Source organism: Colius striatus, chromosome Z (genome assembly GCF_028858725.1).
Source record: "Colius striatus isolate bColStr4 chromosome Z, bColStr4.1.hap1, whole genome shotgun sequence".
Taxonomy (NCBI): Eukaryota; Metazoa; Chordata; class Aves; order Coliiformes; family Coliidae; genus Colius; species Colius striatus.
Genome location: NC_084790.1, coordinates 27,689,728 through 27,702,663, shown reverse-complemented (window position 1 = coordinate 27,702,663; position 12,936 = coordinate 27,689,728). Strand labels below are relative to the sequence as shown.

Genomic DNA, 12,936 nt, shown 5'->3' with positions numbered 1-12,936 from the left:
TTGCTGTGCTAGGGTTTATCCCTTCATACCAAATAGTACATTTGCTTAGTGCAAAACATCACTATTTTGGTAATACCTACCTACCAACCTACCCACCTATCATCTACCTACATATATATGTAAATTGGCCTTCCAGTATCAAATCTAGTATGCAGAGTTTGCAGAATGACCACATGTAAAAGAACATGTATGTGCTCATGTTGCATGTGTTAAATTCACTGCATTTCTTTAGCTTAATTCAGCATTGTGTTCCATTGTCTTTAATAGTATTATAGTGGAAGAAAGAGCTATACGTAAGTGTGGTAGTTTCACCTTGGCCAGCTGCCAAACCCCCACCCAGCTGCTCTTTCACACTCCCTCCTCAACAGGATGAGGAGAGAAAATAACATGAAAAAATTCATGAGGTAGAGGTAGAGGTGGGGAGATGACCACCAATACTATCAAAAGCAACTCAACTGGGGGAAAATTAATTTAATTTACTCCCATTTAAAAGTCGAGTAGGATGGTGAGAAACAAAGATAAAAACTGAAACAGCTTGCCTTGTCCTGCTCTTCCCAGGCTCAGCATCTTTCCTTCATTCCCAGCTCCTGTGTCTTCTTACCCATTGTCGTGGTTTGGCCCAGCTAGCACAACAGCACCACGACAGTCTCTCGCTCGATGCCCCCATTCACCCCTACCCTCGTTAAGATGGCGGAGGACCCAGCGAAATGGGAGTAAAAAGATAAGCAAGATTGTTGTGGATTGAGACAAGGGCAGGGAGGGCTCACTGTGAATTATGGTTCTGGGCAAAACAGACTCTAGTACTCGACTTAGAGAGGAAAGTAGGAAAGTTTATTCTACAAGAAACAGAACAGAATAAAAGCAAAAAGGGAGTAGGATGATGAGAAAATTACAACCAGCACTTTAAGATCTCCCTCCCCCATCTCTCCTTTCTTCCCGGGCCCAGCTCACTGCTCCCGATATCTCTACCTCCTCCCCCTCCAACGGCTCAGGCGGGCAGCGAGTGAGGAATGTGGTCAGTCTCTCACAGATGGGCTCTGCCGCTTCTGTCTTCTCAGATGAGGATGACTCCTGGCATTCTTCCCCTGCTCCAACACGGGGTTCCTCCCCCGGAACACAGTCCTTAACAAACTTCTCTGGTGTGGGTTGTTCCCAGCAACTGCGGCTTCTGCCGATACAGGTTCCCTCACACGGGAGACAGTCCTTGGTGAATATCTCTGGCTTGGATTCTTCACTGTGGTTGCAGTTTCTGCAGTTGCAAGGTCCCTTCCTCGGGACAAGGCCTCCTCCGGCCAAAATCACTGTCCCTGGCTCGGGGCCTTTAATGAAGTGAATCGCTGCCCCTGGTCCGGGGTCAGCTTTAGCAAAATGAGTCTCTGCCCCTGATGCGGGCTCATTATCAAAATGAGTCTCTACCGCTGATGCGGGGTCTTTAAAGAAATGAAAATAAATCTCAGCTTCACCAGTTCTCTCCATAGAATGCAGGGGAGTCTCTGCTCCAGCACACCTCCTCCTCTCTTTCATCACTGACCTTGGAGTCCACATGGTTGTTTCTCTCATTGTTCCTACTCCTTGCACCACCACCAGCCAGAAGAAAGAAGAAGGGGCAGAAGAAAGAAAAGAAGATGGAGGAAGACACCTCCCCTTCCGGCTTCTTCTTAAAAAGTGATCGTGGAGGCGTCTAATTGGCTCAGCCCCAGAAGTGGGTCTGGCTCTGAGCTGGGGAGAGTTGTGAGCAACTTCTTGCAGGAGCCATCTTTGCAGCCCCTTCCCCCTTACCAGAAAAGGCTGTCATGTCAAACCATGACACCCATGAATGGCATAGGGAATATGGAGAATAAGAGTCAGTTCAAGACAGTTCTTCTGTGCTGTTCCTTTCTGCTCATGCCTTTTACCTGCTCCAGTGTGAGCCCTTTCCATGGCCTGCAGCTCTTCAGGCTTAACTTGCTCCAACATAGGTACTCCATTGGACGTTATTTCTTGTAAGGAGAATTTGCTCCAGCATAGGCTCTCCACAGGTAGCACTTGCTTGAGGAAGTATCCACCCTTCTCTGGCATGGGATCCTTTGTGGTCTGCAGTGTAGACATCTGCTCCAGTGTGGTCCTCTCCACAGGCTTCAAGGAGATACCTCCTTCACTTTGATTGTCTCTGTGGGCTACAGGGAAATGTCTGCTCCAGTGCCTGGAGTACCAGCTCCCCTGGCTTCTTTGACCTTAGCCTTTATGGGATTGTTTCTCATACTTCTTTCTCTCACTTCTCACTGCCTGGGCAATGTTTTGTCATTTGTTAAATATTTGCTTTCAGAGAAGCACTACCAGCTTCACTGATGAGTTCAGCTCAGCTCTGTCTTGCAGTGAGACCATTGCAGAGCACATCCTGACCTCTTCTCACAGATACTAGCCCTGCAGCCTTCCTCAGTACCAAATCCTGGTCACTGTACTAACACCCAATACAGTAAGACAGAGAGAAAAAAGAAATAAGAATGAAAAATAGGTCCACAAATACAGAAATTTGTTTTGTTTTGTTTCTTACTATGGTTAACGTCTTTCTTTCTTTTAGTATAAATTCAACTCAATAAAGTTAATTTGTAGTTATCACTCCTCTAATAAAAAAAATACCATTGTCTCAAAGACAAACTGTGCTGATGAGTGGGTTTTTTGACTGTCCAGATGACATGTAGTGTGCTGAAAATACTTTTTTTACGTTAGTGACTGCAGTCTTTGTATACTTTTTCTTCTTACCCATTTTTTAAAAATAATCTAATTTTTAAAATAATGCAAAATTATTTTTATTTTCTTTTACCTATTTTCTGAACAGCCTATAGTTGAAGAGAGGAGGTAGTCTTCTTCTGTCACGGAGATCGTATTTTGTTGTTATGAGTTATGAAACTTTTTGAAAAGTTTCCTATTTCCAACTTCTTGCATACCATTACACTCTACTAGTGAGAAAATCTGTTTATTTACTAAATTATCATAAACATACTTTATTAAACAGTTTGATATATTTTGATACCTTTGTTCCTGGGTGACAAACCAAAGGCCTTGTGCAAGAACCAAGGTGTGCATTTGATTTTCAGTTGCTAGGTAGGTATCACCATGCTACTTGGGCTATTCTGATATTTGATGGCCTTTGCTTTTCAGGTTTTCACCACAAGATATCTTTCTGAGTCTTTCTGCAATTCTTCATGTAGTTTTGCATCCTACATTGGTTAGTATGAGTGCCTGAAGCTTGAAGAAAGCTTTAATAGTTCTACAGAGTCTGTAATATCACCCTGGCAGAAGTATGACTATGCCCTAGAGCAGGCTTAACATTGCATCTTAGAAAGTATTTTCAATTTCTAGTTTAGATATCTATTCTGAAAACACTTTCTTACATTTTTCTCAATCTTTTGTACTTAGAGTAGATAATTAATTTTGAAGGGACAAGGCTTAATTGGTCCAGAGTTTCATTTTACGATACATGATGATTAAAGAAAATATGATGAATTCTTAGTATAAAATATGTGAAAATTTAATTTCATGTACAATTTTTTAAATAGTGCATGGTAAGCATTCTTTTTGTTTTAACCATAATTATGTTCCACTTCATAGTAATGTGGTAATGTCATTTGCTGAAAATCGTATCTTTGTTTTCTTTTTAGTGGTCATTGGCAGCTCTGAAAACTATGGTATTTAAAAATGGAATTATAATAAGGTTTGTTAATGCTGTACTAAAGTTAACCTTATATTTTATTATTTCAGTTGTTCATGGTGGACAATGGAGCTGATGACTGGAGAATAGCCATGACTTATGAGCGTATTTTCTTTATCTGCTTGGAAATACTGGTGTGTGCTATACATCCCATTCCTGGGAACTATACATTCACATGGACAGCCCGGCTCGCCTTTTCTTACGCTCCATCCACAACAACAGCTGATGTGGATATTATTTTATCTATACCCATGTTCTTAAGACTATATCTTATTGCCAGAGTTATGCTTTTGCATAGCAAACTTTTCACTGATGCCTCATCTAGAAGCATTGGAGCGTTAAATAAGATAAACTTCAATACCCGTTTTGTTATGAAGACTCTAATGACAATATGTCCAGGAACTGTGCTATTGGTTTTTAGTATCTCATTATGGATAATTGCTGCATGGACTGTCCGAGCTTGTGAAAGGTAAGGTTGTTTTGTTTGTTTAGTTCTCTCTAGCTGTCTTTCTATTTCTCTCTAAAGTTTTGTCTCTCTGTTTTGAATTTGAGGGACATAAATATTTAATGGAACAGAGCTTCCAGGTCCTTGATATTTTGAGTGTGTTGTTTGGGTTATATTCTCTGTCACAGGTTGTAAGGAATCTGAATGACTTCTGGAGAGTTGTTTTTGTCATACTGTTTACTGTAGCATTGTGATTTGTTTTTCAGTGTTGTGATATGACTTTAGTTATGTTTGCTAAAGCACAGGGGACAGATTCCATAAAGTGACTTTAAGAGTTATTATGGATAAGTTATTTAAGAGTAGTTGTTGATATTCTGCATTGGTATCAGTTTTCATTTATTCCATTTGTAAGATGTAGATAAAATAGCCATGTAAAATTCTGATGGAAAATATTTGCAGCTCTTTAAATTTGAATTTTATTGTGTCATTAAAAAAAGAAAAGAAATGCAAAATATTGTTGGAGAGTTGACAAGATTAAAAAAGGAAAACAGGGGAACAGGTAGAACAGTTACAGTAGTGTAACTCTTTTTTTATTCCCCTAAAAATCAGAAAAAGCACATTTGAGAGTCAGACGTTCATTCATTTCAGCTAGTTTTCCAACCTCCCTCCTCCACAGGCTTTAGAGTAGATGCAGAATAAATGGCCATCAGTGCTGACAACTTGAGATTGAATTTCTCAAACACAGCTCTGAAGAAAAAGAATTGAGCTTCTGATTGGATAGGATTGCTTAGGAATATGAGATACTCGAAGGAGACAATTAGGTTGATTATCTATGAAAAATATAATGCTTGGGACAGCTCATAGATCCTGGAATGAATTTCTCCTTACGTAACATAGAAGATACTCAACGTATTTCTGCTACTGCTTGTTGACAATTTTTTTTTCTTCTCTTCTTTTCCACGTTTGCCCATTTTAGAAGCGATTTAGGGAAGTTATTTGAGACAGCTAACTGCACAGCAATTAAATTGCACACGATTACGGTTATGCTACTTTTGGAAGTTATTCCTTGCATTAATTCTCAATTTCTCAAAAAAAAAACCAATTCAAACCAAAATCCATCTGATCTTCTAAACTGAGTGTAGAGGTGATGTTGACATTGTAGTCCTTATTGTTAAAGTTGCTTTAATTGTGGAATGTGGTTTTTTGCAGTCGATGCTTCATGTCAAAGTTGTTTCCTCTTGCTACGACAAAACTAATAGTTTCAGAATGTTCTGAAAATGCTATGTTAGGAGTGACACGTAGTAGTTTCAAAATATTCCCCATAGTAGGAGCAGGTGGAACGCACTAGATATAGACTTAATCTGTAATAGTTATTTTAATAAGTATGTTCTCTGTTCAGTTGCAACTGACTTCTGCAAAGCCTCTCCTCTTTGTCTCACATTCCACAGTTCTGTTCCCACCAGTTTTCTTTCAACACAATTACTGCTCAGGAATTCCCAAGTGTCTACTCAGACATTTGCCAAGTTGTAACTTGGAAAGTGGCTCTGAATAACTTCAGCATCCATTGCTGTGACTGTTTTACATATTACTGCTGTATTATTACTAAAAAGTAGCATTAAATAGTCATTGTGTTATTAACTTTTTAATAAATGCATGTTCAAAATAAACTTATAAAACTTGAGCCACTCACAGTGATAATTACTGAAAAATATGAACTGCTGTCTGATACCCACTTGTAAAATATATTTATTTTTCAGTATAAAGGTGGCAGGACAAGAATCTATAGTGTATAAGTATTATTGAAAGCAAAATAAAGACTATCTCACCTGTTTTCCAATCAAGGATAGTGAAGACAACACTACCCTAAAGTTTTGATTTTCTGGGTTTTATTTATTTCTGTTTCCAAACTGAGGCATTTCTGCATCACTGTGATACTAGGAAGAATGTTATTTGTTTAGTTAGATGTGCTGAACTCAGGGTTGCAAACAAGGCTGAATTTTCTTCAAAAGTCTGTTAAACCAGTAATAGATTTTCCACAATTTAATTTGCAGTTGCTGTCCTTGAAGTGACTGTAATGGTTTGGACAGTGAGATGGATAATCACTGAGTCTTCTAAAACTGAAACAAAACACAACTGAAAGCAAGGTAGATATAGAAGTGAGTATTAGATTAATATGTCTCTAGAATAATTACTTTCTGACAGTGGAATCCAGTCCAAGATTGTGTTCCTTCACATTTAAGATAATTGCAAAATTGTTAATTTTATGTTTCAAAAACACTAAAAGGGATATTGTTTTGGCTTTGGGAATTAGATACTTGTGTCATTCATGCTAGTTGGTTGCATAGCCAATACTGTGTTTTGCCTCAGATTTTTCCTTGAGGGAATATGTAAGTATTTTGCCAAATGAATGATAGTGTCTCTGGATTCCGATTACTAATCAGTCCGCCAAAACCCCATGGATCTGTACATTTTTAGAAGAAAGCTCTGAGAGGAAAAGCCCAAAACCCCACACATCAGAATGCACATAACACTGACATCTGAAGCTAAACATCTCTTTTTATATAGCTGGAGACAGGTACAACAGACATTTGTTGTAGGAAAGGACAGGTACATCTACTGAATCCATTCTCTGCTATGTGGAGGTCATAGTCCTCAGAAGATGTCTCCCAAGATATTAATGTCTTTCATTTGCTCACTGATTAAAAGTTTAGTGTACACAAATAAAACACATTGATTTCATCTGCTCTTGTTTTGTGGGTATTTTTCTCAATTTTGACTGGGAGACTATTTGTTGCAATAAATTAGTTTGTATATCCGAAATGATCCTGAAAATAAATATTGTCTTTAGAAGAAGCATTTACTATTCTGCTTGACACTATAGGTGAAACCCTAATGAATTTTAATACATTCAGGAGAAATTGGCAATGGCTTTGTTTTGCCGAGGGAGGATTTACATTAATGAAATTTGATGGTGTTAAGTGGTTCTTAACATCACTCCAGCATCAAGCTCTTTAGTTTATGTTGTATAGCAGTTTTACATAAAGCTTTGTTTATGTTTAGGTTTTAGTATTTCTTCAGTGCATTAAGGTGGTTTGCTGGTGATCCCAATTGTAACAAGATGATGGTGGGAAGATTTAATATATTAAAATTTTAAAATTTTGGAGTGGAGATGAAACATTCCCTTGCTATTCAATGTCCACCCTGATGGGGAAAGTCTCAATAGGCAGTGTCCTTCCTATGAAGTTGTGTGCGCTCAGCAACAGCTGTTACTGCTGAATGACAGCCTGATTTTGAGACTCTTGTTCTATTCAAAGTCAGATTTTTCTCATTGCAGGCTGTCCTGAGAATAGGAAGGGAGATTTGGAAGCACTGTACTTCACGGCAAGGAAGGTAACATGAAAGGGCATCATTAGTCACTTCTGTAAGGAAAACCCTGTAGAGACCTTATGGGTTGATGCTGGCAAGTTGACCATATGAATAAAGACTTCACTGCTTTGTCATCTGACTGATCACTTGATACACACTGAACTAAGGCAGGACATGTGTCTTTCTCAGTGCCTCAATGGCCATAGTGTTAGCTCCCAGACTGCTAATTATAGCAAGTGACACTTTGGGTTGGTGAGCAAGGTATTTTCCAGGACTGCAGTTTAAGGTCATCCATGAGGACAGAATGTGGTACAGATAATGACTGTGGACAGACAGCTGAGTATAAAAGGGTTGCAAGGGCTGCAGAGTAATCTGGCTGCGGGAGTTTGGAAGGAAGAGGTGGGGAAAGCACAGAAGTGTTGCTGTATACCCAGTGAGAAACTCTTGCTTTTTTATTGCTCAGTTTTTTATGTCTGTTTGAGGGGAAGGTTATATTACATAGGTTTTGATATCTGTCTTTTCGCTAACAGAATCAGTATAGTCCTCTCTGTCATATATGGACTTCATAATGAAAATCCAGATTTTTTGTTAGGTCTCTGAGGCACATGATCTGCAACACTTAAGAATATATTACTTTCAAATATGAATTATGAGCCCTCTAAACAGATTAGTTTTTGTAGTCTCCCATGCAGATCTTGCTACTGAAATAGCTTGGTGCATGGTCGTCTGTTGTTTATAGCAGTTAAAATAGAAATATTTGATACTATGTATAGCATTATGTCATTGAAAATTCTGACAAATTTGCTTCACTCTTCTGGAGAAGACCTGTCCCTGATGTGAGAAGTGTGCTGCTTTTCTAGGTTATGTAGAAGGTAATTGTTCTTGTTGATCTTTATTTTTTAACTCTGTAGTTAAAGAAGGAACTTTGCCTTGTGAATGCACACATGGCTACAACATGCCCACATATCAGGGCAACGTGAGCCATATGTGCCCACAGTATGCTGTTGTACATCCAGAACATTTCATATCACATGCTTGGAGTTACTGTGGATTTACAGCAGCAGAACTGAGAACAGAAGTGGATTTTGTGCTTCCCCAGAGAGCACATTTTTGGCACTATCTTTGATTCTGTTTGTACCTCTGGCAATGAAGTCAGTTCAGATTGAATGGTTTGTTTAGTCAGCGTTTCTTCTTCCCATCAACTTCTGCTTTGTATTCTTTCCTTGCCTTAACAAAAACAAACACCAGCCTTGCTCCCCCAAATCTGTCTGTTTGTGAAGGTGAAATCCTTTTCTGCTTTCTGCTCGTTCTTATTTATTTTCTATAAATAAATGTCTTAATTCTTGGAAATATGGTGCCATCACAGAGCTTCCAGTAAGCAGCTCACACAACGGCTGCTAGATAAATGTTAAGGATTCATTTGATACAGGCAGGTGGATGCACTGAGACCTTTTAGCTGTCTAATTTCCCCTCAGTGTATGTTTGGCTTCTTTGATTGGCTTAAGGACCTTATCAGAAGTTGTACACTGCATGTATAATCCCAAGGCCACACTCCACTGGGAACTGCGTTTATCAGTCTCTACAGCACCGGTGTGAAGATTCTTGCTAATAATTTTAAGAATTCAAACCAAGCTTGGACATTTAGTTTTAAACCTATTTTTAGCACAATAAATTCAGAAGCAAGGACATACCATTTTTTTTTTTTCTAGCTAATATGTCTAATTACTGTCAACAGATCAAATGCTGTTTGTGTATTGACAGTGCTGGCTGTTTATCACAGTTCTTTATATTCTCTTGGCTCACTGGAACTAAGATGTACTACTTGCCGTCAAGTTTAATAGCTAAATGGTGATTTTTTTCAGCTGATTGAAGACAAAACAGCACATCCAGTACAGGCTGGGGGTCGAACTGCTGAAGAGCAACTCTGCAGAGAGAGACCTGGGAGTCCTGATTGATAATAAACTAAAGATGAGCCAGGAATGTGCCCTTGTGGCCAAGAAGGCCAATGGCATCCTGGGATGCACCAAGAAGAGTGTGGCCAGTAGGTCAAGGGAGGTTCTTCTCCCCCTCTACTCTGCCCTGGTGAGGCCTCATCTGGAGTACTGTGTCCAATTCTGGGCTCCTCAGCTCAAGAGGGACAGGGAAGTGCTGAGAGAGTCTAGAACAGGGCCACCAAGATGATCAGAGGAATGGAATATCTTTCATATGAGGAAAGGCTGCAGGAACTCGAGCTGTTTAGTCTGCAGGAGATTGAGGAGAGATCTTATTAACATTTACAAATATCTAAAGAGTGCGTGTCAGGAGGTTGGGGCATCTCTTTTTTCTATTGTATCTAGCAACAGGACAAGGGGTAATGGGATGAAGCTGGAACACAAAAAGTTCCACTTAAATATTAGAAAAAACTATTTCACTGTGAGGGAGCAGTGGCACAGGCTGTCCAGAGGGGTTGTGGAGTCTCCTTCCTTGGAGGTCTTCACGACCCGCCTGGACATGTTCCTATGTGACCTGACCTAGGTGAACCTGCTTCTGCAGAGGGATTGGACTAGATGATCTCTAAAGCTCCCTTCCAACTCCTACTATTCTATGATTCTATGATTCTATGATTCTATGATTCTATGATTCTGTGATGTGGTAAGTAAGATTAACTGGTGCAGTAACTTAGTGGATATAGTAATTCTTTCATAAAAATATGTCAAACCTAGGTCAATGTTTCTCAAGGAGAACCAATTTGTGGGAAAGGAGTGCAAAAGACAAAAAGTTAAAAAATAAGCACAAAAAGATTTCCTTGCTTACTTAAAAAAAGATATCTGTTTTTCCAGATCATCTAAGTAGAGCAGGAAAACTTTTTTAGGTTAAATTCACTTTTATTTACAAAGTTTTTACATATACAACAGCTGTATGAGAACAGAATGAAGTGGAAAAACTCAGGTTCCACTGTCAATGCCAGTAGACCTGCATTGACGTCAAGGCCTTTGATGACTCTGTTGGGATGAGCCTTGAGTACCAACTTAAGTATCAGTTGTAAGGAATTGTGTACTGGTCTGAAAATAGGTTCTGCAATGCTAGAATAATCTGCAACCAATGTTACTGGCATCAGTATTCACAAAAAGCAACATTATCATCATCTCAGTATATCTATCTCAGTGCATTTTGTGTGAGAGAGAATGAGAAAGGGAGAAAGGTGTCTGACAATAACTGTGAATAATCATCTGTTTTGTAGGGGTGTTTTGTTATTTTAAAAATATTTATTTATTATTTTAATTAACTAAATATTTACAAATACCCTCGACTTAGAAAGGGCTATGTACAATGTACAATATGAAAATAGCGGTAAAAACCAACGTATGCTGTCTTTGAAAAAATAAACATGTTCTAATACATAAACAGGAAATGACAGAATGCTTAAAAATGTAAGACAGAAGATTTTTCTTAATGTAGTGTTCTGTGATAATCATGATCACCTAGAAGTGTAAACAAATGATCCACTTAATAGAAACTGAGTAGGTTTTACATTATGGATATTCCAGAACTGCAAAATTGTGTCTCAGTCTTAGGAATGCAATGATGTATTTTTCACCAGTGCTTACTTTGTTATGATGACATAATAAATATGGCCGTGATCATGTTAAAGTGTATTCTTAGTAATGGTAAACTTGAGTAGATACAAATGTCGTTGCGTAACATCTGTTTTTTCTCATGAACAGACTGTTAAAAATGTTTTGAGTTGCAGGCAACTTTGGAATACAAAGCAGAAAAGTTTTAAAAACCCAGGAGCTGAAAAGTTTTGTGAGCTGAACAAATTAATGTGTTTTTTCAAAGATCAGGATTTTGTATAAGATGATTAGAATACTAAAAACTAGCTTTTCCAGGGCCATCTCTGCAATCCAGGGATTTTCACTTACTACAGCTACACTTCAGGTTTGCCTGTAATGCCATGACTTCTCTTTTTGGACAGATTATTTGGGGGGATCTTCAGCAAGTGCAAATAGACTTTTCAAGCAAAGCCTATAGAGATTGAAAGTACAAAGCAATTATTACTTACCAATGCACCTGAAAGCTGGCTGGAATTTAGTTAACACTTAAACATTGGGGCACTCACATCCCCAGTAAAGATACCAAAGAGCCTTTGCTGCCCAGGCAGGTGTGAGCTAGGCAGTGAAGGTCTGGCCTCCACAGGCCCCAGAGGTAGTTCTTTGTGCTGCTGTGTTGCTACCGCTTGCTGTGCTGCCAGTGTTGATGGGTGAGGGATTTTCGTTGTTCCTGGACAGACCAACCAGCCTTATTGGACTTCTCTTTTTTTTTTTTTTTTTTTTTGTTTAGGACTTTATACACATTTCCATGTTGAGAATTTTCTTCTTGAATCCTTGAGCTACTCACCATTCCTCTCAAGCAGAGGGGTTGTAGTTCCTTATAATTGGAGTAAAATTGAGCAGAGGCACTGCTAGGTTATGCATATCCATTTTTGAATACTTTATTAATTTGTGGAAAGTTAAACATTTTCATCCTGATGCTTGAACAAAGTAGCTGAAGTTCCATTTTATGTCATTGTTGTATCTTTGGTTGGGTGTTTTTTTCTTAGGATCAATGGACAATCAACAAAGACATGAAGGATTCCACTTCAAAGTAATATGGTTCTTGTCATTGCACAGCAGTTAAAGACATAGCTAAAAAAATTTGAAAGTCTGGGGCCCAAAATCTGTGCAGCAGGTTCAAGCTGTGACCTGGTGGTCTCTTGGTCTCATAAGCTAAATCAGCACAAGCCGTGAAAATCTGTGTTCAGAATGGGTAGTGATTGAATAACTGATGCTAAAGTATCTAGGAGTCAATAGTTCTGTGATAGGGAAACATCTTTTTTTATTAGGCTTATGCCAGTACCTTATTATTAGTTTTAAAGTCTATGGTCTTTTTCAGAAACATGAGGGAGAATAATATTTAAAAGCTTAGCAGAAGTAGCTTGTCTTTGCTTGCAGAAAAGGCTACAAGCCAGTAAATGTTTTCCTGCCTTTAGATTGCTGCATATTAGTCATCGTGCTGTCTGAGTGTTTTTGAAATGGAACAACAAGGAGTCTATTGACTGTGTTAAATTGATGTAAAAGGAATAAAAATATTTTAATCCCATTGCAGATTGGTGCTGATTGAGGCAAAAGGAGGATTTTGGCTGAGGACATTATCCTTTTTTGGCTTGGTCTCTACTGCTGCAGCCCCTCTACTAAGTATAGGATGAAGATTGAATATGAAATCTAAAGAGGGAAAGGTGCTTCCTCAGTCCACCTCTGGAAAAGAGTATGGAAGAGCATGGAAGCTATTTTGTTTAATAACTAGTCGTCTCAGAAGGGTCAATGGCTTTGTTTTGATTTCAGTATTCAGCTATGGTGTATTTGAGAGGGAAACTTAAACATGGGTTTAGAAAACATTGCTCACCAGCTTTTGGGTT

General features: G+C 38.7%; 1 protein-coding gene across 1 annotated transcript in view; it reads left to right on the top strand.

Moving 5' to 3' along the window:
• Positions 1-12,936, top strand: part of KCNN2 (potassium calcium-activated channel subfamily N member 2) — a 67,674-nt gene that overhangs the window by 17,698 nt on the left and 37,040 nt on the right. The window contains exon 3 of the mRNA XM_062018283.1: positions 3,742-4,160. Coding sequence (XP_061874267.1) covers positions 3,742-4,160 — 419 coding nt within the window. The remainder of the gene's footprint in view (positions 1-3,741; positions 4,161-12,936) is intronic.